The sequence below is a fragment of the Oncorhynchus kisutch genome, linkage group LG12 (assembly GCF_002021735.2).
Source record: "Oncorhynchus kisutch isolate 150728-3 linkage group LG12, Okis_V2, whole genome shotgun sequence".
Taxonomy (NCBI): domain Eukaryota; kingdom Metazoa; phylum Chordata; class Actinopteri; order Salmoniformes; family Salmonidae; genus Oncorhynchus; species Oncorhynchus kisutch.
The window spans coordinates 16605947-16633598 of NC_034185.2; the positions used below are offsets into that span (position 1 = coordinate 16605947).

Consider the following 27652-nt stretch of genomic DNA (forward strand, 5'->3'; position numbering starts at 1 on the left):
TTCTGTCTCCTAGAGATGAATGTACTTTGGTGCGAAATCGGTACAAGTATCTATATCCACAGTAAAATGAGTCCTATATCGACATAACCTAAAAGGCCGCTCAGCAAGGAAGAAGCCACTGCTTCAAAACCGCCATTAAAAAAAGCCAGATTACGGTTTGCAACTGCACATGGGGACAAAGATCATACTTTTTGGAGAAATGTCCTCTCATCTGATGAAACAAAAATAGAACCGTTTAGCCCTAATGACCATTGTTATGTTTGGAGGAAAGGGGGATGCTTGCAACCCGAAGAACACCATCCCAACCGTGAAGCATGGGGGTGGCAGCATCATGTTGTGGGGGTGCTTTGCTGCAGGAGGGACTGGTGCACTTCACAAAATAGATAGCTTCATGAGGAAGAACATTTTAAAAATCTCTACTATTATTCTGGCATTTCACATTCTTAAAATAAAGCTGTGATCCTAATTGAACTAAGACAGGGAATTTTTATCATGAGGAAGGAAAATTATGTGGATATATTGAAGCAACATCTCAAGACATCAGTCAGGAAGTTGAAGCTTGGTCGCAAATGAGTCTTCCAAATGGACAATGACCCCAAGCATACTTCCAAAGTTGTGGCAAAATGGCTTAAACTAGATGATAGGAACACTGTGGACAATTTTCAGCAAGTTGCAACATTGAAATAGAGAAATAAACACTTTTCCATAAACAAGGTCTAAATCATGTTTGATGCACTCTGTAAGTAAAATGTTTTGCTGAACTGTTTAAGTACAACAAAGTCAAGATATTGGAGTGGCCATCTCAAAGCCCTGACCTCAATCCCCTAGAAAATTTGTGGGCAGAACTGAGAAAGTGTGTGCGAGCAAGGAGGCCTACAAACCTGACTCAGTTACACCAGCTTTGTCAGGAGGAATGGGACAAAATTCAGCCAACTTATTGTGGGAAACTTGTGGAAGGCTACCCGAAACATTTGACCCAAGTTAAACAATTTAAAGGCAATGCTACCAAATACTAATTGAGTGTATGTAAACTTCTGACCCACTGGGAATGTGATGAAAGAAATAAAATAAAATCTGAAATAAATCTCTACTATTATTCTGACATTTCACATTCTTAAAATAAAGTGGTGATCGTAACTGACCTAAGACAGAGAATTTTTACTAGGATTAAATGTCAGGAATTGTGAAAAACTGAGTTTAAATGTATTTGGCTAAGGTGTATGTAAACTTCCGACTTCAACTGTAGTTATTCTGTGTTAAACAAGTCTGACAAACAGGATGTACTGTAGGCCTAGCCTATGTGCTGAGAGTGGTGCGGTACAGCAGAGTGAGGCAGCCTTTATTGGATCCTAATAAAATACTAAATACTTGTCCATGTGCAGTCTCAAATGGTATCCTTAATTCCTATTTAGTGCACTACTTTATACCAGGTCCCATAGAGAATAGGGTGTCATTTTGGGTGCATCAATTGTCCTTTGCAGTCTGAGCCTATCTTTACCCTCTCTTCACCCCAGGGGCGTGGGCCACATTCACCCTGGTGAGATTTAGCAAGTCCTTGTAGGTCTTAGCTCGGGCCCAACTCTCCTGACGGTGTCGATTGTTAACTGCATGGTCTATCTGGCAGTCAGAATGCTGCCTGCCTGCAGGGTTCAGACAAAGAAAAAATGTGAGGGTGTCAGATACATTCTCGAAGTGCTGAGTAATTGTTTACCGTGGTTATATTTTTAACCAGAGATATTTCACCTCAGGACTCAACAAAGATGATACTGGAAGCATCTTCCTCTCTCACATACACTTCTACTAAGGGAGTTTAGGTTGAGAGGGAGTGTGGACAGTACGCAATATAGCAAGCATGTTACATCTCAGTGCTTGAGTCAAGCCCTCACAACATTCCAGAATCCCACCCACCTCAACACACTCCGCTCTGTTTGTGAGGTGCACTGAAGTGGCGCTCATTTCCCTGTGTGTGTGTGTGTGTGTGTGTGTGTGTGTGTGTGTGTGTGAGAGAGAGTTCTGCCTGGGTCAGTGAGCCCACCACTGTTTGTTCAGTGTCCATGGGGGACATCACATCTGTTGCCCAGAGCTCCCAGCATCCTCTCTCGTCTCACACCCACCCACACTGCATGGCCCCTGTGCTTACTGCTATCCAATTTATTGACAACCTAAAACATTTATTTTCTGGAGTCTCATAATCATTTGGGTATCAGTAGGCTGCATCCCACATGTAAAAAAATATATGCTCTGTCCTGAATGGAACCCTATTCCCTATATTGTGTACTACTTTTGACCAAGGCCCATAGGGACTATATAGGGAGATACTCTGTATACACACACACACACACACAATGACTTCGGAAAGTATTCAGACCCCTTGACTTTTTCCAAATTTTGTTACGTTACAGCCTTATTCTAAAATTTATTAAATTGTTTCCCCCCTCATCAATCTACACACAATACCCCATAATGACAAGGCAAAAACTGTTATTTAGAAATGTTTGCTAATTTATTAAAAAACGGAAATATTATATTTACATAAGTATTCAGACCCTTTACTCAGTACTTTGTTGAAGCACCTTTGGCAGCGATTACAGCATTGAGTCTTCTTGGGTATGACACTACAAACTTGGCACACCTGTATTTGGGGAGTTTCTCCCATTCTTCTCTGCAGATCCTCTCAAGCTCTGTCAGGTTGGCTGTGTGCTTAGGGTTGTTGTCCTGTTGGAAGGTGAACCTTCGCCCCAGTCTGAGGACCTGAGTGCTATGGAGCAGGTTTTCATCAAGGATCTCTCTGTACTTTGCTCCGTTCATCTTTGCCTCGATCCTGACTAGTTTCCCAAGGCCTAATTGGTGTAGTGCTGCAGAGATGGTTGGGCCTCAGGATCTCGTCACGGTATCTCTGTGCATTCAAATTTCCATTGATAAAATGCAATTGTGTTCATTGTTTATAGCTTAAGCCTGCCTATACCATAACCCCACCACCACCATGGGGCACTCTGTTCACAAGGTTGACATCAGCAATACACGTGGTTTGCGGTTATGAAGCCGGTTTGATGTACTGCCAAATTCTCTAAAACAAGGTTGGAGGTGGCTTATGGTAGAGAAATTAACATTTAATTCTCTGGCAAAAGCTCTGATGGACATTCCTTCAGTCAGTATGCCAATTGCACACTCTCTCAAAACTTGAGACATTTGTTGCATTGTGTTGTGTGACAAAACTGCACATTTTAGAGTGACCTTTTATTGTCCCCAGCACAAGGTGCACCTGTGTAATGATCAAGCCGTTTAATCTGCTTCATTTTATGCCACATCTGTCAGGTGGATGGATTATATTGGCAAAGGAGAAATGCTGACAGGGATATTAAAACATTTATGCACAATATTTTAGAGAAAAGCTTTTTGTGCATATGGAACATTTCTGGGATCAACACTTTACATGTTGCATTTATATTTTTGTTCAGTATATATTATATACACCCTTGCCTAGAAGTTTTGTGAATAAGCCAAGTCTTTTCAGCCTGGGTCAAATTAACTTTTGCTTTCTTTTTGGCAGCAATTTACAATCCCATCCTTCCCTCCTTCCGTTCTGTTTTTTTTTCCTCACCATAATAACCATCCTATCACACGCCAGGCAGAGTCTAGCAAGCGTTGGCAAGCAGGGGCGGACTGGAACCAGAAATCGGCCCTGGCATTTCTAACACACTGGACAATTTCTTTCCGTGATGCCCCTATTATTAGCCAGATAATGATCATTTAGCACAAAAAACAAACAAGTCAGACAGACCCACTGGGCTAAAAATGGACCAGCCAGTCTGGCATTTGCACTAAATGCCAGATGGCCAGTCCAACCCTGAATGTAGATCACTCAGAAACTGGGGTTGACATTTAGCTATGTTGAACAATGACTTCCTTGTTCGTAAGAATTTACATGACTTTCATCCCCGGGCACCCCAAAGGATGTTTTGGAAAACGCTAGATTTGATGTGTGATCCTATTGAGGTCAGGTTTATGCAAGTGTGACATTTTAGCATCATTCAACCAGTTGGTTATACAGTTGCTATATTGATGTCAAGATCCAACAAAAGATCCAGGAAAATAAAAGATCCAAATGAGTTTGTTTTAAAGCAAGGCAATGCTTTAAACATTCTATGGTTAGAAAATGTCAGAAGTGTATATGTCGGGTCAGCAGGGTAGTTTGGAGCCAGAACTGTTTTCCCTCAGTGTATATTAGCAGGGAGTGGCTGTCAGCTGAAGAGGTTATATATGTGCACTACCACCCCTCTACTGGAGTCTGGAGGCGTGGTGTGTGTATCGAAGTTCATTCAGTTTACCTCAGCCTCAGTCTCCTCCCAGCACCTCCCTCTCTCTCCCCTTCCACCAGTCTCTTGGCTCTCTCTCAGCTGTCTCCATAGCAGGCCAGGGCCACCCTTGGCTCGCAGTGTGGTGTCACCCTAAAACTCCCAGCCAAACAGTCTTCTACTACACACACACACACACACATTATAATGCATTCTACACCCACCGCCTCAACAGGTGCTATGCGTCACAGGAAGTTTGTGGCACCTTAATTGGGGAGGACTAGCCCGTGGTAATAGCATAACGGAATTAGTGGAATGGTATCCAATACACCAAACACATGGTTTCCATGTGTTTAATGCCATTCCATTAACACCATTACAGCCATTAGTCTGAGCTGTCCTACCCTCAGCAGCCTCTACTGCTATGCGTTGCCTTAAAACAACACAATCTACAGAATGAAGAGAACTCGCTGTGTGTACAAGATGAGACTGGATTGTTCTGGCCTCATCTGTAACAGTGAAAAGAAAGGTGCACAGTGAGTTGAAGAGGTGTGTGTGTGTGAGAGAGTTAACATTACATAGTCCAACCTCTGCAGAAACAGATCTTGACAACAGTGTATAAAACTGAAAGCGACTGCTTGGAGATTGTTTTATGTTCTATCCCAAATTGAACTAATCTCAACCCAAGCTACACCCTTTCAGATTACATCATCGTTTTCCCCACGACAAGACTTGTCTAGTTATTTTGGAATGGATATCTTTGATGTTTTCCTGTGAATACGTGTGCCTGTGTGAACAAAGTCTTCTTTGTGAATTGTCAAATTGATGTGAAAGCATAAAATTCACACCAATACAATTTCATACAAGGCAGGGAAACACGTTCATTGCTTTAATACTTTGATTGTCATTATCATTGTAAGGAAATCACAAATCAGGAAGGAACCTTAGAATCTTATAGAAATGGGTGGTCTAATATTTTCTGCAGTGATTTGTCTTAAAATGTGTAGACAAAGAAAGCTGTCAGACACCTGAATGCATGTCCAATAAACAACAACTTCATTCTCTTCGGTTGCCACATAGATTGAGACAATGTTTCTTTCTGTTCGCTTAATACAATCTCCAGGGAGCCAGCAGGGAGTGAGAAGAAGCTTTGTCTGTTGCCTCCATCTCAGACTGACTGACTGACATACTCTCTCTCAACCCTCCAAGATCCCTACAACATAGTTTCTCTGAATAATTATTTCTGAGTTTTCTTAGTTATAGAAGTGGTGCTCATTTTCTGTTGTTCACTTCACTATCAGATGGAACAAAGCCCTTTGGACCTGGATGTGGCATGTGCTCAAGCCTGGACAGCACGGAGTGAAATACAAAGGCCCTTTTTAGGGTTAATATACATCAACAACAAAGGGGGTGAAGCTCCCTACTTCAGAGGCCCCGCCCTGAAATTCTTTATCGGGAGCCTGTTTACAACCTTAACGCATTGGAGTCATTGGGTTCCTTGGGTTCGCCCGTTGGGGGAGGGGAAAGGAGGAGGTAGAGTGGGGTGCAAATTCAGCAACCAGAGTAAAGGAAAACGGCACAGCAAAACAATGAGGCATTGAATGTATAAACAAAGCTGAAATATACATATAATGTATATTATGAACTGAGTAATTTGCACATCTCTCATAGTGTTTCGGCCATCAATCGCCCTTTGTTGGTATTTCCTATTCTTCGACTATTCTGTGATCCTGAAATATTCCATACACTGTTGTGATCCTGTTTGATCAGGCACATAATTTGATGAATTTAAAACATTGTGGGATTGTTTTTGTTTACTATGGATACTGGTGCAATTGTTCAAAATTCCTCATAGTCTATAGATGCATTTCCAAACAATGAAGCTCCATCTATATTTTGACCCCCCCCCCCCCTCTCGTTTTCCCATAGTTCAGGAAAGTACACATATTATCATATACCATAATTACACTATCTTATTACTGTTTCTCTCAAATGAATCTCAAATAAATTTGAGAATCCTGACTGATTAACATTTGTACACTTATATTCACTGAGTAACAACAATTTATTCCACCAGTTATTACACAGTAATTATACTCATCTATAATAAAAACAAAGGCGCAATAAATTGTTTCACATAAAAACAGTGCTAAATTCTTTATTTTCGAAGCTCACGAAGCCTATATTCGACAGTTTCTCTATTCATTTCTTTGTGTACCCCATTTTGCGCAAACCCGCTTGGCGCGCGCTCCCCTGGCAAAGCAAGCCAGACGCGTGCAAGTATCTCACGATTTCGCCTGTTCGCTGTTTCAACCTTTCCTCTAGTTCTCGAGCACGGAGTTCACTGGGTTTACTCTGACACCGCTGACTCCACCGTCACGCCCTCCAACAGCCACGCACCCTCTTTCCGCCAATAGGCCCACAATCACGTACTGATCACGCGCTGCCTGCGCTCTGATTGGACGGCGTCCGCTACACCTTTGTTTTTGATTGGTAACATGTTACCACCAGCCAGTCTATTCCGAATTTTGTTTCTGTTTTTTTTCGTATCTGCTTTTGATTCACTCAGCTGAGGCCAGTCCGCTGTTGGCAGCGGCAATACTTGTGTGCTCAGGTCTCATTGAGTGTTCGCATTGCTAGTATCTCTTGTTATTTTTACACGTACTTTCCTATGCTGACTTTTACACCACCCCTGATTTCAGAGCAACCTTGTCGGGTAAGTTGATGGATTTTTACTTTAAATAGGCTAATTAACTAACGGCATTCAGTTGTTATATTCAGGTATTTATAACAAAGCCCACCGATAAAATATCGATGACTGCCATACATGTATTACAGTATTATAACTGATGATGGAAGCATGCAGCCCAAATTGACCGTGGAGTTTTTTCTCACAGGGAGCCTGGTTTATTTGAGGTCAGATTGAAACTAATGTATCCCTGCCCAACGGCTACTGTATCAACTGTGTGATCACATATTGCTACATTGTATCTGCTCTATATCACTGCATTGTTACATTGTATTACTTTGTAATTAGATTGTTCGTTGTTATGTGATGGTATTACGTTACCGTTGCCCCTAGTAGCCAAATGTACACATATTTCTGCATTTTATTGTGTTTTATTAGGCTAATGTGACTGTTTTGGCGTATTGCTATGGGGCTTTTGTTCCTGTGAGCTTGGTTGAACATATTGGTCATAAGTAGACAACTGATTGATTGACTAATTGATTGTATCTGATTTTATAATCTATGTTGGATGAAGGTTGGATTTGGATTATAAAGTGCTTCCATTGGTGTCAACAAAACAAAGTGACTGGCTGTTAATGCTGGGGAGTGTCCTCAGTCCTCAAGAGCAGTTAAATGGGGGGGTTGGGGGGATTCTCAACTTAACCCAAGACTTCCTGATGCAGCCCCCCACCCCCTCGTGCACCACAGTCTACAGTGGTGTATGTCACTCACAGGTCTATTTTTGGTGATGGGAGGTTCCTCCTGGCTCCCAAATCCAATGTTATGTGAGCTACTGGGAGCTGGTAGGGTTGGGTGCACCCACCTGCTCAAATGGCTGCCCGCGCTGCAGTGGGGCCCCTCTCTCCTTTTCTGTCTCTCCAAGCCTCTGAGGCAGCTAGCAACCACACTGTGCATTCAGCAACTGAGTATTCTTCTATATGTGCAACTTAGCGTTCAGCAGATGCCAGCCCACTGCACTACATAGCTACATGCACATCTAGGAGAATAGTCAACCCCTGTTCATTGACTACTGTCTATGTGGCGTTTCCACCATTTTGAGGCTTCTATGGTTCATGACTTGGGACTCAAAACAGTCTGATGTTTCTCACTTGATCCATTATTGTTCAATGAACCTTGGTAATGAGATGCTTATATGATCTTTGAGGGAACCATTGCAGTAGTAGGACTAGAGATATTTAGTGAGATACTGTAGATGTCAGTGTTGGAAGAGTCTGCAACCATCAGAAGTTAATGAGCTGTCATGGTGATAAGAAACGGACTGGCCATTGGGCAGTTCGGAAAAATGCCAGATGGGCTGGTCCATCTTTAGCCTATTGGGACAGTCTAAATAAAAATGATTTATTTGGCTAATAATGGGGGCCCCTAGAAGAAAAAAAAGGGATGGTCCATGTCAAAAATGCCCAGGCCGATTTCTGGTCCCAATCTGTCCCTGGTGGAGGTTAACGGTGTGGCCTCCCTCCGTCCGATCTACTGGCCCATAGGGCTTTGGTCAAAAGTAGTGCACTACATAGGGAATAGGGTTCCATTTGGGACATATAATGTGATGTAATGGTGATCGACTTTGCATCTTCCCAGTGGCCTCCCTCCCTCCCTCAGGCTGATGTAATGGACATCAGGGTGATGATGATGGAGAGGAACAGGCACGACAGTGAGCAGTCCTGCTGCAGCACCTTCCAGTACCATGACCTGGAGGCTGCTGAGGCACTTGTCAGCATGAGTTCCTGGGGACAAAGGTCAGCAAACGACAAGCCACGCCCCCTGACCCCTACCTCAGACTCCTGCGACTCTCTCCTCCTCCACCCTGAGATCATCGAGTCCCCCAAGGACCCAGTCGCACTCTCATCGCTGGTATGTGGAATCTCATTATGTAGGCTACTGTGGTTAAAATGTATACTGGAAGTTCACGTTTTATGCTAACATAGCCTAGTAGCCTGAATTCAGGAAAAAAAAATTTACCCCTTTTTTTTTGTCATATCCAATTGGTAGTTACAGTCTTGTCCCATTGCTGCAACTCCCATACGGACTCGGAAGAGGCGAAGGTCGTCCTCCGAAACACAACCCCACCAAGCCGCAGTGCTTCTTGACACAATGCACGCTTAACCTTAAAGCCAGCCGCACCATTGTGTCGGAGAAAACACTGTACACCTGGCGACCGTGTCAGCGTGCATGCGCCTGACCCGCCACAAGAGTCGCTAGAGCGAGATGGGACAAGGTCATCCCGGCTGGTCAAACCCTCCCCTAACCCGGACAACGCTGGGCCAATTGTTCACCGCCTCATGGGTCTCCAGGTTGCGGCCGGCTGCGACACAGCCCGGTATCGAACTAGGATCTGTAGTAACGCAGCCATAGACCGCTGCGCCATTTGGGAGGCCCCCAAAACTAATTTTAATCAATCAAAACTACAATAAGCTTTTTTTTTATTGAGAATTATATTGGTTTGTTTCACATTTGACAGTTCAAATGTTTAATTCCTGTTTCTCTTTCTTTTTCCCAGTGCATGACCCCCCCTCACAGCCCCAGCTTTACCGAGACCGCTACCACAACAGCTGTCCTCACCACCTCATTGGCCAGCTCAGGCCCCAGACCAGTCTTAACCCGGCCTAGACTCTGTGCAGGTCTTCCCTGCGAAAATGCCCTTCTCCTGGACCAACGAGCTGGTACGGTCCCCATCTTCAAGAGCTCTGGAGCTCCAGAGTTGCCCAGCAGAGCCATGGTGACCAGCGTCATCCGGCACACTGCTGACAGGGCCCTCACACAGCACAGCAACAACATTCCACCTCAGTCCCTCATAGGGCAGCACACAGACACCAACTCCAACAGAAACCCTACTGCAACCCTTCTGGCTGAGGCCGCTCCTATGCAGACTGAACCACAGAGCTGCAGCACTGGTCTGTGTGTTAAGGTAGAGAAGGATCAAGGCAGTCCATCCTTACATGACAGCAGCACAGACCCCTCTACTACTCCTACCCAAAGGTCCCTATCCCAGCCCACCGCCACCTCCCAGTCCTCACCACCCATTCCCAGCTCCCAGGTCCTCTGCCAGGTATTTCCAGTCAATGGGCGGACAGGGATGATCTCTGCATTCGTCCAGGCAGGCCCAGTCCAGATGACCCAGGGGGGGGGCAAGCCCATACTACCCCAGTCACCCCCCTTCCCCCAGTCACTGCAGCTGGTGGGCTCCTCTGTGACTCAGGGGACGGTGATGTTTGTGGTTCCCCAGCCCCCCGTGTCCCAGGCTCCGTCGTGCGCACAGACTGTAATGACCCTGGGTAACACTAAGCTTCTGCCCCTGGCCCCAGCTCCAGTTTACATGCCCTCAGGGCAGAGCAGCAATGCCACACAAGCAGACTTCTCCCGCAGGCGGAACTACGTCTGCAACTTCCCCGGCTGTAAGAAGACCTACTTCAAAAGTTCCCACCTCAAGGCTCATCTCAGAACTCACACTGGTAGATACCCACTCAATACGACACTAATGGGTATTCTACCCAATGGCAATTAGATGAATGATCATGTTGAATATGTAGTGTGTTATCTTCCACTGATGTACTTATGCTTTCCATTTCTACCCTCCTGACCAGGTGAGAAACCATTCAGCTGCCACTGGGAGGGCTGCGACAAGAAGTTTGCCCGCTCCGACGAGCTCTCCCGCCACAGGCGAACACACACCGGTGAGAAGAAGTTTGTGTGTAACGTGTGCGATCGGCGCTTCATGCGCAGCGACCACTTGACCAAGCATGCTCGCCGACACATGACCTCCAAGAGGACCTCCACTTGGCCGGCTGAAGTCCGCGACCTCCACAAGATGACGGTATCTAAGGGCCTGTCGAGTGGTTCCAAACTTCCTCTCAGTGTGCTGGTCCCTTCCCCCAATTAGCTGGGGCTCCCAGGCCGTACGGTCATCTCAGGACAATATCCCACCACCGACCACACAAGACCAAGGAGAAAATGAAACAAAACCATAGGCTGCTACACATTCATGGACAGAAACAAACTGACCTTGCACTGGATTTTTTAATTATGCTTGTTTTGTACTTCCTTGATCTCTATATGTAATTATGTTTACTCATGTAATATGTATACAGTATGTAATGTTTAGCAAAATGTATGCACTCTTTTTGCCAAAGCCTTTGCGTTGTGCTTACAGTATCTGTTACTATTGGTCTATGTGATTGTAAATATGTATATATGAATATCTATATATGATTGTTATGTGTATTCCAATCTGCATGTATTGACAATACGTCAATATATGTTATTGATATTTTTAAACATGTCAGTGGACAGTATTCCTCACTGTGATACTACCTACTTTCTTGCTTTGCATATTATTTAATAAACATTTGTTTTAAAAAGTGCTGTTTTTGATAGCTTGATCGGTTTGCTTTTGTTTTATTACAGATACAGTATAACCAGTATAAATACCTCACATTATTTCTTAGTAAATACTAAATACTTTATAGAGCTTCACCATACTAATAATATGAGTAATCAATGATTGAATGAATTCTATAGATATGGTCACGCTGAGAAAAGTGCTGTCCCTATGTGTAGTTTTACTGGCTTTCAATGTAGGCAATGGTCATTATGAGTCCCATTGGTTTTTTTCCATAATAAAATACATGACTAAACTTGGTTGTATGGTCTATATTTTCTCAATAACATAAGACCAAACGCTATTTCTCAATCTCACCCATAGAGATCCTATTAAATTATTGTAATTCCTAATTCTAAGATCTCAGCAGTGTTGACAACAATATTACGTGTTGTTTCACAATCGCACTCGATCCCGTTTGATTTCGAATACCCGTCTCTCCACTCCACCCAGTAACAACGTTCCACTAATTAAATTGCAGTATTTTACAGCGCCAAGAGGGGCGCGACCAATTGGAGACGACCGTTCAGCTGAAATGATCAGAGGATTTTAACTGGCTAACACGGTACCCGCCCATTTGTTTTACAGACCGACAGTCCACGTAAGCGCTCCACTAAAATATAGGACAACAACGCCACTCAGTGAAAATAAAATAAAGTACAATTTCTGTGAGTAAAGAAACGTTTTTTTTTTATTCAGCTTTCCAGTTCGTAAGTTTATAGATCCACACCATCATATCACACCTAGACTTAGCACTTTTTGTCAAGCTTTTGCAATATAATTCTAAATATATTACTATTTCATCCTGTACTTAATCATTTTTTCCTATTGGCAAAGTGACATAATGACCAAAAAGCTTAATCATATTTTCCCACGTTGAGTATGTTTGATTAATAAAATAACTAATAATTTGTAACCGTATGAATGATATATTGAATGAATTAGACAGGTTAGATAACTTGCAAAATAACCATTTTAAATACCACATCGCCCACGCTGACCAGATGCGTCTGTGGAAGGACAAGGTAGCACTCACACGTTCCCTTTTGTTCATGCAGGATGTTTGGCCCACAGCCTTCTGCATAGGTGACTGAGGTTAGGCTGACGGCTGATAGCCTAGCGGTTAAGTGCGTTGGGCCAGTAACTGAAAGGTCACTGGTTCAAGTCCCCCGAAAAGAAATATTTTTTTCTACCCATGAGCAAGGCAGTTAACCCACAACTGCGCCAATGACATGGCCGTCGATTAAGGTAGCCCCCTGCACCTCTCTGATTCAGGGGAGTTGGGTTGAATGTATTCCGTTGCGCAATTTATATATTACAATGGTTTTGTTTTAATTGTATCTCGCAAGCATCCGCATTGGGAAGTTTGTCACACAGCCAAACATTTATAATATTCCGTATAAACAGTGCCCATTATGTTCGGAGGAAATGGTTCATCCGTATATGGAAGACAATCTAGATATGTATAGTAAAGAGTAGCACTGGTAAGGCAAATAACTACTCGTTGTCCTACTTTTCAGTGAAACCTTACCTCCCAACCAATCGACGGAGCTCAGTTTCATTTCAACAGGATCTTCATGGGCCAACTTCATTGTTTTGACCGGTTTTTGTCTCCTTTTGACTTGGTGTCCAGCAGCACGTAACAAAACAGTGGATTGTCATCACAAATTTGATTGGCCAAAATAAAAAAATACCAACATGACTTGAATCACACCAGAATAATGTAAAACTACTGTTTCATCCAGGTAGCATTATTTATTTCAAAATTGTATCATGCCCCTCTGCAACTACATTAAACAGCTTTAGCTAAAATTAAAGTAAGATTACGGTCAAGCCAATCCATACGAAATGTGTGATAGACATCCACAAATTAATACATACCATACGAAATGCTGAGACCAGGTTGGCTAAATTGGTCTTTCTGCTTAAATATCAGGAAAATAGTAACTTGGGTATGAAAGTTGCCCTTTGTCTGTGTATAATGTAAACAAATATAGATATCGTGAGACATTTAAACGTTAAACTACATTGTATTTGTTGAGTAGGATTAGCTAAACAAGCCAGCTGGCCACATCAACAGAATGGATTGCATCCGTAATAGCAGATAAACACAATTTGTTTGCAGGCCTTTTCTATAATGGCAACTTAACCACAGTTTCAAGCAAGTTATAAAATCCCTTTGACTGCAGTTACATTTTATACTGCTTGTTCGTCAAATAAATCCGTCGAATCTTGTTGACATTAGCTATTCATCCAGCTTGCTATAGTAGCTAAACTTGCTTAACCCCGTTGCATTGAACTTTATATATGACATTATATTTGGTATTTCCAACGTTTTAACCCGTATTTACAAAGTGTGCTAGCTCTATTGTCTCACATTCGCGCGCCTTTTTTTTTTTTTTACATTGTGTAACTCCTTCCTTTCACGGTTTTATAACCATCAAAAAAAGCTTAGACTTTTCCCGCAATCGTTGAAGTGACACGTGAGAGAATTGCAATCTGATTGGTTCCGCCACACCGGAAATGAAAATACCGACCATTAACTTTGTTTCTATTGGCTGCTCGGATTCCACCGCCAGAATTTCAATAAATAGGGAACTCCAAAGGTTGTTATTCAGTTGCGGCATTGATTGGTCAGGAGAATTCTATAAGCTTGTTGTACTGCATATGGAAACATTACATTTTATTTCTCCCCTGCAATTTTACAGAAATTTTATTTATCCTGTTGTATCACCTATCTGTCATTCAAAATGCTTACAACTCGCTCACCACTCTCTAAGAAGAACACCAATGCAATCACCACTCAAATGGACAACATTTCGCTGGTTGACAAAGAAAACACGGTACGTTTGAACTACGGACATAACGTTAACTTTATTTTAAGCAGTTTGTCAGTGAGTGTGACCTCAACTGGTTAGTTAACGTTCTGTGAAGTCTAATGGTCACGTCTGTCTCTAGCACATTATTTAATTGAATCTAAAGGAAGCAAGGTACTAGTTAAATTAATGTGTCACGGAATCTCCTTTTTTAAATGTTTCCTCATGCAGCCTCCTAGCCTGAACACTACCCGGATTCTGGCCTCAAAAACCGCGCGCAAAATCTCTGCTGATGATTCTGAGGTGAGTGAACAAGACTTTTGCTAAGTGTTAAAGTTTATGACAAGTGACAATTTGATAGTTTCATGAGTTATGTAATTAGCCTGGTAATTGGCTAGAAGTTGATCTTGAGGTGGTCATTTGGCGCCAAGTGTTTCTAATCCTAGCTAGTTGACGTTAAACTGGTGAGCCATCAAGTCATGATTACAGTATGCGCCTAGCTATCTAAACGGAAGTATGGCAAGCAATGTTTTAAATAGCTCCGCTTTTGCATGACTAGTTACACAAGTTGGCTGCTCGCTGTTCATAAGGCTAGCTAGTAGCCTTTCACTCAATCCATGTTACGACAGCCTTTGTCTTGGCGGGGTGTGACAAGATGGCGGAGTGAGTGCTCGCATTAAACTGAGATCCTGAAATTTTAATTGAATTCAAGCCCTAATTTGAGTTTGACGACGAACAGTTAAAAGTACTTGTTTGTAGTCTTTGAAATATTTTTTTTTATTAATCTGGTGGTTCACCGAGCATCACTCCTCTGACAGACTATTGTTACTTTTTTGTTTTTGATAGTAACTATTTTCTAAAGCATACCGGGAATTTAACCCTTTCCTTTTTAAAGAATGAGTTTTGGTTAGTCTAAAGCTCTTAACAGAGACCTGTCTCAATTCTGCTCTTCTGATGGGAAATGTATTAAATTCAGAATTCAATGTCTTGCCATCACTACTGGTAAAATGCTAGTTTGGAAGAGATTCTCCAAGCAGAAGAATATTACTATTGATATTAACAGGCTGAGCAATAAACTTAATTTTAAATGAAGGTGGAAAAGCAGAGCGTGCTAAATGCCAATGTGAACTGGACGACACATACAATGATAAGGAACAGGGTGCTTTCATCTGTTCAAAAGCCAAATAGATTGAAAAGGTTGGGAATAACACCTTATTTCTTTAATTTGCAGACTAGGAATAGTGTTACATAATTGATGAAATGCTGTGAACTTGAAATTAAGAAAATACACCCTTTCTACAGTTCACTATCAATCTCATCTTTCAGAAGGTGACTGATTCCTTTTATGATTCAGTTAAGCCTATAGAAGTGAGGTTTAAGAAACTGATTCTGATATAAATATTACGGAGTTGGACCAAGCCATTAAACAAATGCCTATAAGTACATCTCCTGGACCAGATGACCTGACTCCAGAATTCTATTGACATTTGGCCTGATATTACTTTAGTTTTTTTACAAAGAAGTTATTGCCAATGCTATCTTGCCTCCTGCTTTGAGACAGAGTAATAGTTCCTATACTCAAACCAAAGGACTCTTTACATGGATAATTGGAGACCAGTCATGTTGGCCACTAAGTTACTAGCCCATGTCTATGCTGAAAAAAGGCGTTGATGTAATCAGTGAAACTCAATCTGCCTTCATTAAAGGAAGGAGTAACCATATAAACTCAGCAAAAAAGAAACGTCGTCACCTGCGTTTTATTTTCGGCAAACGTAATGTGTAAATATTTATGTGAACATAAGATTTAACAACTGAGACACAAACTGAACAAGTTCCAGACATGTGACTAACAAATGGAATGGTGTGTCCCTGAACAAAGAGGGTCAAAATCAAAAGTCAGTAAGTATCTGGTGTGGCTACCAGCTGCATTAAGTACCGCAGTGCATCTCCTCATGGCCCTTCCTTGGACACTGTGCTAACTAACCAAACAAACTTCAATGCCATACAAGACTCCTTCCGTGGGCTCCAACTGCCCTTAAACGCTAGTAAAATCAAATGGCTCCAGGTCATCTATAAGTCTATGCTAGGTAATGCTCAGCCTTATCTCAGTTCCCTGGTCCCGATAACACCCACCTGTAGCACACGTTCCAGCAGGTATATCTCACTGATCATCCCCAAAGCCAACACTTCATTTGGCTGCCTTTCCTTCCAGTTCTCTGCTGCCAGTGACTGGAATGAATTGCAAAAATCGCTGAAGTTGGAGACTTATTTCCCTCACCGACTTTAAACATCAACTATCTGAGCAGCTAACCGATCACTGCAGCTGTACATAGTCCATCTGTAAATGGCTCACCCAATTTACCTACCTCATCCCCATACTGTCTTTATTTTATTTACTTTTCTGCTCATTTGCACACCAGTATCTCTACTTGCACATCTGCTCATTTATCACTCGTGTTAATCTGCTAAATTGTAATTATTTGCTCCTATGGCCAATTTATTGCGTACCTTTTGCACACTGTATATAGACTTTCTTTTCTGTCATTGGCTTGTTTATTGTTTACTCCATGTGTAACTGTCTGTCACACTGCTTTGCTTTCTTGGCCAGGTCGCAGTTGCAAATGAGAACTTGTTCTCAACTAGCCTACCTGTTAAAGGTGGGGGGGGGGGGTGTGATTGAATGTTTTTAGAATGAAATGGTTGACATTTTCTGTCTAATCCTGCGTTTGTGGTATCATCATTCCTAACAAGTCTGTTTTAGTGAACTTGGTGAACTTGAATTCCTAATGTGACTTTTGACCTTTCTAAATTACCTGTGAAGTTGTGCACGTTTCCCCAACCATTTTTGTCCCTCTTCCTGAAATTATATTCAAGCACAATCCCCCCCCCCCCCCCCCCAAAACATTGATTTGGAATGATAGTTATTACGATTAATAGGAAATTCAATTTCAACGGCCTTTGGTTTGACAAGGGTATTCATTTTATGTGGTTTGTTAAACAACACTGGGGAGTTTTTGCTGTTTGAGTTCATTGGTCAGTTTCAGGTTAATATTACTTGCAATAAATGAAGGTTTGCAAAGCAATTCCACTTCCTTTACTTAACTACTTACGTCTAGGGGTTCTGCTAGCAGCACCCCTCCAACATTCCGCTGAGAAGGCAGGCAGTGTGTGAAATAAACAAATATATTTTTTAAATATGGAACTTTCATGCATAAGTGCAATACACCAAATGAAAAACGTTTTAATCTACCCATCGTGTCCGATTTCAAAAAGGCTTTACAGCGAAAGCATAACATATGATTGTTAGGTCAGAGCCAAGTCACAAACACACAGCCATTTTTCCAGCCAAAGAAGCGTCACAAAGCAGAAATAGATTAAATTAATCACTACCCTTTGATATTCATCAGATGACACTCACAGGATGTCATGCTACACAATGCATGTATGTTTTGTTCGATAAAGTGCATATTTATATCCAAAAATCTCAGGTAACATTGGCGCGTACGTTCAGTAATATTTTGCTTCCAAAACATCCTGTGATTTTTGCAGAGCCACATCAAATTACAGAAATACTCATAAGATTCAACTGTTATTCACAGAATTAAAGATGCTTATCCTTAATACAACTGCTGTGTCAGATTTATTAAAAAAAACTTTGCAGGAAAAGCAAACCATGCAATTTGAGTACAGTGCTCAGACAACAAATCAAGCAATAGATACCCGCCGTGTTGGAGTCAACAGAAGTCAGAAATGGCATTATAAATATTCACGTACCTTTTGATCATCAGAATGCATTCCCAGGAATCCCAGTTCCACAAATGGGACTGAGTAGAAGGCAGTTTACCCTGGGCATGCTTTTCATCCATACGTGAAAATGCTGCCCCCTATCCCAAACAGGTTAAACATAAGTACACTTTATGAGGTTATTTCCCTCTTTTCCAAGTTTAAAAATTACTTGAATCTTTTGTATAAATTCAAGTGGATACGATTGGCAGTTAAGTAATTTTTGTATTGTAATTTAATATCTCTATGGAAGTGACGACCCATGCTATGGTCAAAAGCGACTAGCTTTTACCTTAATTGTCGCGTCATCTCAAGTTCATATTTTTAATGAGTTTCTTCTATCTAACCTGTAAATGATTTCTTGCACAAAATAATCAATTGACAAAATGTATTTTTTGTTCATCTGATTCAGGATCTATAGAGTTATAGTAAACTATAGTTTGAAATTCATGAATGGTTGTGTATAAAATCTCAAATTACCTGTTTACCTTTGTTAAATGGCATTATGCTTATCCTTGTAACTCCAATCATAACTATTTTATTAACATTATATTTGCTGCTGTAAATGGGGTGGGGAAATTCCTTTATTTTTTCTTTGAACTGTTACAATTTTTTATAAATCCCCCCAAGCTGTGAAACTTAAGTTGGGAAAATGTATTAGAGGTCATTGATGTTGTCTCATTGCCTTGTATTCACAGGAATGTCCCTGTATTGATGTGCAATGTTATTGTTGCAATAAAGAAAGCCTGTCTTGAGCTCTAGCTAGCAACAATGGCTGGCGTTAGTGCTGTTTACTTTAAAAATAGGGAAAAAAAGTTTTTTATGGTAATCTTGCCCGTATACATAAACTGGTAAGGGAGGCCTTTTAGACTTTTTCTTGTGTACATGTATTTAAAATGTCCCTTTAATTCTATGCTATTTTTATATCCTAACATTGAGGAATATGCTTGTTTACCTGAGCAACATTTTACCAGTAATTTCAATTTTGTGAATTCTTTCAGGTTAAGCCCCAGGATGTCAAGAAATTCAACACAGAAGAGCCACTCCTGAAAGAAAATCCGCGCCGGTTCGTCATTTTCCCCATCAAGTACCATGACATCTGGCAGATGTACAAGAAGGCAGAAGCTTCATTCTGGACAGCTGAGGAGGCATGTCCAACTTGATGTGGTCATTTTATTCGGTTTTACATGTAAATGACATGTTATGATTTAATATGTAGTACTTCCTTTCCATACCAACCAGTTAAACCGTTGACTCGGTGCAGACAAATTCACATGCATCGTCATTTTTATCAGGACATTTATTTAATTGGTTTACATATTTTGTTTTCCAGGTTGATCTTTCCAAAGACACGCAACACTGGGATTCTTTGAAGGACGAGGAGAGATACTTCATCTCTCATGTACTGGCTTTCTTTGCTGCTAGTGATGGCATTGTCAATGAGAACCTGGTAAGGATATCTTGAATGCATACAATACAAAAATCATTATTTCACTATACACTGTCAGAAATTATTGATCTGAGGGTTAGAAAATGGCAACTCATCCAGTATTCAAGTGTTGCTGTGTGGAATTTGTTGCCTTTACTTCCTTTTCACCACTAGGTGGAGCGATTTACACAGGAAGTCCAGGTGACTGAAGCAAGATGCTTCTATGGTTTCCAAATCGCCATGGAGAACATCCACTCTGAGATGTACAGCCTGCTCATTGACACCTACATCAAAGACCCTAAAGAGAGGTCAGTATTGGATATTTAGTATGTTAACCATATTTGTATTATCTGGCAATGATGAGAAGCGCAGGGGTACGTACCTCAGCTGATAATGGGAGCTGAGTGTTGGTGCTGGTTCTCAGCTCAGTGGGCATGTGGTCTGCTGACTGAGGGGTGCCAACACGATATAGACGCCTGACTGAGCCTCATGATAGTAAAATGTACTCTACCAATGCCCATATTTCAAACCCCTAAGCAATCTATTAAGCATTTTGTAGTGCAGCCTTGAACATTCTGAGAATGTGCCCAATGTACTTTGTCACTCAGGGACTACCTCTTCAATGCCATTGAAACACTCCCCTGTGTGAAGAGGAAGGCTGATTGGGCCCTGAACTGGATCGGTAACAAAAATGCTGAATTTGGTAGGTACATCTCTTAAAAACCTGCATAGCATTGTTGTGGTCAATCAGTTGGTAATGGTGTTGCTTGTATTCCAGGTGAGCGTGTGGTTGCATTTGCTGCTGTTGAGGGGATCTTCTTCTCTGGGTCCTTTGCTGCCATTTTCTGGCTGAAGAAGAGGGGGCTCATGCCTGGCCTGACCTTTTCAAATGAGCTCATCAGCAGAGACGAGGTGGGTCTTTTCACTGATTAAAACTCTTCTACACAATTATCCCAGAGGGAAAACCTGGTTGAACTTGTCACTACCACCAGCATTCTTACTAACTAGTTCTGTCTAAATCCAGGGCCTCCACTGCGACTTTGCCTGCCTCATGTTCAAGCACCTGGTGCACAAGCCCTCAAAGGAGACTGTCACCAAGCTCATCAGGAACGCAGTAGAGATTGAGCAGGTAAATTGATTACACAATAAGGGCCTGTTGCCTTGACTCGGATTAAGCCTATTCTTGGTATGTGAGTCAAATGTCACCGTTTCCCTGTACTGCGCTAATGTCTCTGATACTGCACAACAGAGCTATGGGCCCTGGGCAGTAAATGGGAAGCCATTTGGGACACATGGCCCTAATTGTGCTTAATGGAAATTATATATACCTTTTGAATCCGGATTTGAGTATTAAAGATCTGAATTAGTGAATACATGCTGTCTGTTCCCATTTCAGGAGTTCCTGACGAAAGCCCTTCCAGTAAAGCTGATTGGTATGAACTGCGACCTGATGACCCAGTACATAGAGTTTGTGGCTGACAGGCTGATGCTGGAGCTGGGCTTTGACAAGGTGAGATGGTAGTCTATGGGTCAGTCCCTAATGGCAACCCACTTTCTATGTAGTGCACTACTTTGACCAGTGCACTATGTAAGGGAAGTTGGGTGCATGCTGTCCCTCATGTTTTCTCCTTTGATATGGAGAATGAGTTCAATCCAACACCTGTTGTAATTCTAAGGCTATGTTTAGATGGGCAGTCCAATTCGAATCTTTTTTCAAATAGTTATTTTGACTGATCAGCTCTGTAATATTTGGTGTGATTGGTCAAAAGTCCAATTAGTGGTGGGGATCATAATTGGGCTACCTGTGACGGTGGACCATTAGTTCTTAATTTTCTTGTGATTGATAGACATGGGCTGGCAATGATGAGAAGCGCAGGGGTACGTACTTCAGCTGATAATGGGAGCTGAGTGTTGGTGCTGGTTCTCAGCTCAGTGGGCATGTGGTCTGCTGACTGAGGGGTGCCAACACGATATAGACGCCTGACTGAGTCTTGCCTGTAAAGCTGTAGTTTAAATTTAGCCTGGTCCCAGATGTGTATGTGCTCTTGCCAGCACTATTGCGCATTTTACCCAAACATGACAATGAGTTGACTTTTATTGCAAAGACAGGCACTTTGGGTACTAGAAATGGGTGGGGTTAATGAAAGCATTTTAATTCCACTAGCAGACACCAATTAACTTCTCTTCTAGATCTACAGAGTGGAGAATCCTTTTGACTTCATGGAGAACATCTCATTGGAGGGCAAGACTAACTTCTTTGAGAAACGAGTAGGGGAGTACCAGAGAATGGGTGTGATGTCTGGCACCACAGACAACTCCTTCCGGCTGGATGCTGACTTCTAAAGCTCTTACAGGCCCCCAAGATGCCCCTGACATTAGACTCTTTGAAACTGTAAATACTTGAAAAAGGACATGGCCCAGACTAGATGCTACTGGACTGACCACAGTACCACATCTCAACTGGCACCCTATTCCCTATGTAGTGCACTACTTTTGACCAGAGTTCCATGTGGGCCCTGATGTAAAGTAGTCCACAATAGAGACTAGGGTTCCATTTAGGATGTGTACTTGGGTTGTCTGGTCCACAGACAACAAATGTATATTACCATTCACAACTGACTCTATTTGCAGTAGGTCTCTTTTCTTATTTGTATAGCACTGTTTAAATTTAATCTGTTTTTACTTTTTGTAATTAAATTTTTTAAATCCAATGCAGCATTAAACCCGGTTTTACTTTACACTCCATCTTGGCACTAAAGTAAAAATGTATCTGACTGGATAATAGGATGTTATTAATATGTAAGACTTGCTACAGGATAACTGTATAGGAAATGTGTTGTAATATAATCAGATCACTTATGCGTATTGCACTGGGAATTTCATTGTACATTTGGGCAAGAAAGTCTATGGGGCATTGGGGAAATGATCTGAAAACATGTTTATGAATTTAGACAAGAACCCACCTGTCACATAACTAAGGTAGCCTAGTGGTTGGTTAGAGCTTTGGGCCAGTGCTGGATTGAATTCCTGAGCTGACAAGGTAAAACATCTCGTTCTGACCCTGAGCAAAGCACTTAACCCACTGTTCCCCAGTAGGCCATCATTGTAAATAAGAATTTGTTCTACTTCGATGTTTACCATGTGATTTTCAGTGCCATCAAGTAGCCTGATTTCAGATGTGTCATGCAAGAACGATTTCCGTAATCATGTTTACAAAGCATGTGAATTTATATTAATCTGACTCTGCAATAATAGTGATGGCTCCCGAGTGGTGCAGCGGTTTAAGGCACTGTCTCAGTGCTAGAGGTGTCTACAGACCATAAGTTTGATTCCACACTATCACAACTGGCCTTGATTGGTAGTCCCATGGCAGCACACAGTTGGCTGTTGTAGGCCGTCAATATAAATAAGAATTTGTTCTTAATACACATCTGATGTATAATGAGGTTAGGATGGGTTACTCAGAGCAGGGGAAGAAGCTGATGGCCTGAACTTTTGACTTTTCCAGAGATGGCCAGTGGGTCCACCTTATCCAGGTCCAGTCTGTGCTTATAGTGCAGCATATGAGCACCGTTCCCTGCCACCTAGAGAGATGGGGAAACAGTGGGAGAATACTCTGGCTTCCATAGCCTCTGCGCCAACGTAATCAACACGTTATATGTTGGTTACCAAGTAACAAGCTGACACCTAAGAGGAGCCGCAGGACTGCTAGTTTGCGTGCTATGCACGTATTCACTAGGGCTAGGCAAATGGAAGAAAGACCAACATTGAACTACCACATATTGCACAATAAGGTACTTGTTCGCTAATGAATACTCTAGGTAGCTACAGAAGAGCCTACTTTTATCTACGTGGTTATTTCCAGATCTGATATACAGTGAGCTCAAACTATTAGGACAGACGCATTGGATTTTAAAATTATCAGGAGAAATTACTTACAATTTTTTTTAAGTCTTTACCTTCATTTAATTAGGCATTTCATTTAAATACATTCTTATTTACAATGATGGCCAAACCTGGACGACGCTGGGCCAATTGTGTGCCACCCTATGGGACTCCCAATCATGGCCGGATGTGAAATGGCCTGGATTCAAATCTGGGCCTGTAGTGATGCATCTTGCACTGAGATGCAGTGCCTTAGACTGCTGCGCCACTCGGGAGCTCTTACTCTTATGTGTATTAAAGTGGTCAAAAGCTTCTTATTTGGTCCCATATTCCCAGAACACAATGATTACATCAAGATTGTGACTCTACAAACTTGTTGGATGCATTTGCTGCTGTGTTTCAGATTATTTTGTGCCCAATAGAAATGAATGGTAAATGTATTACGTCATTTTGAAAATTAGAATATCTGTTTCTAAACATGTCTACATTAATGTGGATACTACCAGGATTACGGATAGTTCTGAATGAATCGTGAACAATGAGGGAGAAAGTTAGATGTAGTATCCACAATTACAAATATATACCCCCCCCCCCCAAAAAAAAAAATGTTAACCTTCCCTGTTATTGTAATAATGATAGAGGCATAAATATCATATCTAACTCAAATTGGTGGACTATACACAAAAATGCTTTGATTTCTACACTGTTCACCTGATATGTATGAAATACCCTCAAATGAAAGTTGACAGTCTTTACCTGAACCTCAGTCATTGTATACAGATCCAAAACATGTCAACCTTTTGGAGCTGGAATGAGGTAGACCACAATTAAACACTGATATATTTGGCTTTTACCTCAGACAACATAAGAAACCTCCTAAAGTCAACCTCAACGTGATTGGTGGCTTATTTCTGCTTTACCAAACGAGGAGAGTTAAACGTCACACACCAGTCAGAGTTCTACTTAAACTACATCTTTAATAAGAGCTTTGCAATAGCAATTTGACTTTCAATGATGTGCCATCTAATGAACCATTGAAAGTGACTTCAGAAAAGTACAAAGATCTGTTACAGCCTAGATACACCCCTCTCAACCTACATGACGAACCACAGATCTTAGGAACAGTTCACAAATAAATACTTTTTCTTGAGAGAGAGGAGTATCCCATAGCCAGATAGCATTCTCTATAAATTATCGCTCAGTTTGGTCCCTAAGACGAGGTTCTAATCTTGTTCCTGGTACTTCATAGCACAGAACCATGACCTTATCCAATGGCATAACTCAATTGTCAACTCTAGATACTCCCATCTCAAGTAAACTCACTATTGACCCCACTCTTGGACAAGCTCACCGAGGGCAGTGACTGGAGCACAGACATTGTGGAGACAAGTAATTGGTTCCCCCTTAATCACGCCATCTCTTCACATGGTTTAACAGATACATTCACATATGAAGACAATGTTCCCTCCTGTCCTCTTCCCTTTCTGATATTCTGCATAGCACCAGAGACATGTAAAAGACAAGCCTGACCTCTCCCCTCTCTGGGCCCCAAATGACTGAGCCCCAGCTGAGGGAAGAAATGCAACTACCAACACTAGAGTCTATTAGAAATACATTCTAATAAAAAGTATATCACATAAGAATATTATGCAGATATGACATCTTAATGACTTATGTTACCCAACTAATTCTGATTCATCCACCACATGATATATTTGGCTTTTACCTCAGACAACATAAGAAACCTCCTGAAGTCAACCTCAACCACTAAGGGAAGTGAAAAATATATTATACTGAATTATTACTAGGTCATGAAGGCAAACTGATTAAGCACTTTCCCCATGCTTGATGAATATACAACCCTGGAACACAAAAACAAGGAAATGCAAGATTGGTATTCAGTCATATGCTGTGTTGGATTTGCACCAAACATAATGCTTTGTATTCAGAACAAAAAGTTCCTTTCTTCCAGTTTTACTTTAGTGCCTTAATGCAAACAGGATGCATGTTTTGGAATATTTTTATTCTGTACATGTGGAGTAACTGCAAGGTTGTTAATTCTCAATTTTCTTCTATTAAAGCCATTTAACTCTGTAAACTGGTTTAAAATCACATTTGGCCTCATGGTAAAATCCCTGAGAGGTTTCCTTCCTCTCATTCAACTGGGTTAGGAAGGACACCTGTATCTTTGTAGTGACTGGGTGTATTAAAACACCTTCCAAATTGTAATGAATAACTTCACCATGCTCAAAGGAATATTCAATGTCTGCTTTTTATTGATCCAGGACAGGCTATACAGATCAGGGGATTCTGGGTCCGTATGCATAGACGCTGGAAGATGTTTTGGGATGGGGTGATGGATGTGGCGGGTGCTGAGTATTTCTTTTCCACTTGTACAGAAGTAATAAAGCCCATAGTTCACACAGGAGTAATATCATTTTGTGAAAAAGTATTATGAATGTTCTACATTTCAATTTATCAAGGGTTTTGGCAACAAATGTCTTAGTGTGCTGATCTAGGAACAGGTCCCCATAGTCCATGATGTCATCTTATTCATTGTGGTCGAAAAGTTCAAACTGATCCTATATCAGCACTGCTACTCTGAGACGCTTCACGAATATGGGCAATGAGGCATCTGAATCTGATCACAAGAGTCATCCTCACTTTAAACTCATCTTTCTGCACCAGGACGATCATCTCAAAGGTTGACCCCAGTGTGAAGGCGTGCTCATGCAGCATAACTTCCCTTGCCGCAGCTCTCTGCATCATCTTGCACATGATGCAGGGAGATCTCTTAAAGCGCGGGTTGAAGTGGAAGGCTGTGTCCGCTCTGGGCTTTGTGCTGTTCCCACAGGAGTCCACCTGAAACGTGGAGACACACACACACACACACACACACACACATAGGAGTCTCTTGGCTATAGCCTACTATTTCAACTTTAATCAAATTCTCTGCAACTGTGACTCATTCTTCATATGACTGCATGTGTAGACTTGTGATAGTAATCTGAAATACTTATTGAAACATGTGTGTGTTTACATGTTCAACCTGATACCTCTCATAATCACTGGGAACAGTGCCTTGAATAAGCACCAACTCCGCAAACCTCCCATTGTCTGAGTGGAGTAGAAAATAAAGTGATTAAAGTGTTACAGATAAGAGGGTATTGCTTGCTTTTACAGCTGGGTTGTTCTGATTAAGGAGGGTGTTGACTGATACCCAAATAGTCAGGCTAGGTTGTTGTTTGAATGCATTGATGCACAAGAAAACAAGTGTTTTGGTTCAATATGAATAATTATGAAATATTGTGACACCAAGGTAAAATTTGTTTTATAATGGATATTCAATTTCCTGTCATCAATAGCTACTGAACCAAGCAACCATGACTATGAATATGGTCTATTCTGAATCGGGGGGAACAATAAAACATTTTTTTCATTAAAATAAAATGATTCATGATTTTAATCTTCAATAGCTTAAACAAAGTGTGCCATGACTATGAAAATGATATATTCTGAATCGGGAGGATGGAGAAAAATTCACAGCTTTCAATTGTTAATAGCTATTATATAAAGCTTGCCATGACTATAAACATGGAGAATCCAGGGCATTCTCTTCTAAAGCAGAACCTACACCATCGTGTCTCCTGCAAATTTTGTACGTATTTTAACAAGGGATATTTGTTGATGGTGCCTCTGAAAGCTCATCTCTCAGCAGAGCACACAGGCAGAGCACTAATGACAGGACAGGGCCAGTACTGTCCTGGGTTGCCCCATACCAGTGCTGCCCCATACCAACTACAACCATAACTATCATCTATGATCTTTCTTTCCACACCCATGCATACAATCACACACACCATGCTATTTTTTTTGGTTGCTATTTGATTGCTTAATGTCCCCTGATGCTATTTTGTTCCCCCCCCCCCCATGATTTAGTGGAGTAATGTTTCAAATTAGGTCAACAATTGAGGCTCGTGGGAGGAGCTATAGGAGGACAGCCTCATTGTAATGGCTGGAATGGCAATAGAATGGAGTGAAACGTGGTTTCCGTATGTTTGATACTGTTCCATTGATTCAAATCAAATGTATTTATATAGCCCTTCGTACATCAGCTAATATCTCAAAGTGCTGTACAGAAACCCAGCCTAAAACCCCAAACAGCACGCAATGCAGGTTCCATTCCAACCATTAGAATGAGCCCGTTCTCCTATAGCTCTTCCCACCAGCCTCCTCTGGTTTTCAAATAACATTCATTGTTAATTTTGAAGGCACCTGTTGAAGGAATTCTAAATTCCTCTGTATTATTTCCCAATCAGAATT

The 27652-nt window shown here is 41.5% G+C and overlaps 2 protein-coding genes, 1 long non-coding RNA gene and 2 other non-coding genes across 5 annotated transcripts; 4 read left to right on the forward strand and 1 right to left on the reverse strand.

The window, feature by feature from the left end:
- The first annotated feature begins 6803 nt into the window (after nucleotides 1-6803).
- On the forward strand, nucleotides 6804-11676 carry LOC109900600 (Krueppel-like factor 11). Its single transcript, XM_020496300.2, has 4 exons — nucleotides 6804-7011; nucleotides 8620-8892; nucleotides 9539-10490; nucleotides 10623-11676. The coding sequence occupies exons 1-4, from the start codon at nucleotides 6967-6969 to the stop codon at nucleotides 10916-10918; spliced, it is 1566 nt and encodes a 521-aa protein (XP_020351889.1). The 5' UTR covers nucleotides 6804-6966; the 3' UTR covers nucleotides 10919-11676.
- Nucleotides 11677-13992: 2316 nt separating this feature from the next.
- Nucleotides 13993-22187, forward strand: LOC109900601 (ribonucleoside-diphosphate reductase subunit M2). Its single transcript, XM_020496301.2, has 10 exons — nucleotides 13993-14259; nucleotides 14464-14535; nucleotides 19017-19163; nucleotides 19349-19465; nucleotides 19619-19752; nucleotides 20053-20147; nucleotides 20223-20356; nucleotides 20469-20573; nucleotides 20841-20954; nucleotides 21635-22187. The coding sequence occupies exons 1-10, from the start codon at nucleotides 14167-14169 to the stop codon at nucleotides 21785-21787; spliced, it is 1164 nt and encodes a 387-aa protein (XP_020351890.1). The 5' UTR covers nucleotides 13993-14166; the 3' UTR covers nucleotides 21788-22187.
- Nucleotides 19795-19933, forward strand: LOC116376628 (small nucleolar RNA SNORD94). The gene has a single exon (XR_004212073.1). It is a non-coding gene; the product is annotated as a small nucleolar RNA SNORD94 (small nucleolar RNA).
- Nucleotides 21299-21437, forward strand: LOC116376629 (small nucleolar RNA SNORD94). The gene has a single exon (XR_004212074.1). It is a non-coding gene; the product is annotated as a small nucleolar RNA SNORD94 (small nucleolar RNA).
- A 127-nt stretch (nucleotides 22188-22314) lies between the features above and the next one.
- On the reverse strand, nucleotides 22315-27652 carry LOC116376504 (uncharacterized). The gene is made up of 2 exons (XR_004211876.1): nucleotides 26386-27652; nucleotides 22315-26191 (listed from the first exon to the last, which is right to left on the reverse strand). It is a non-coding gene; the product is annotated as an uncharacterized LOC116376504 (long non-coding RNA).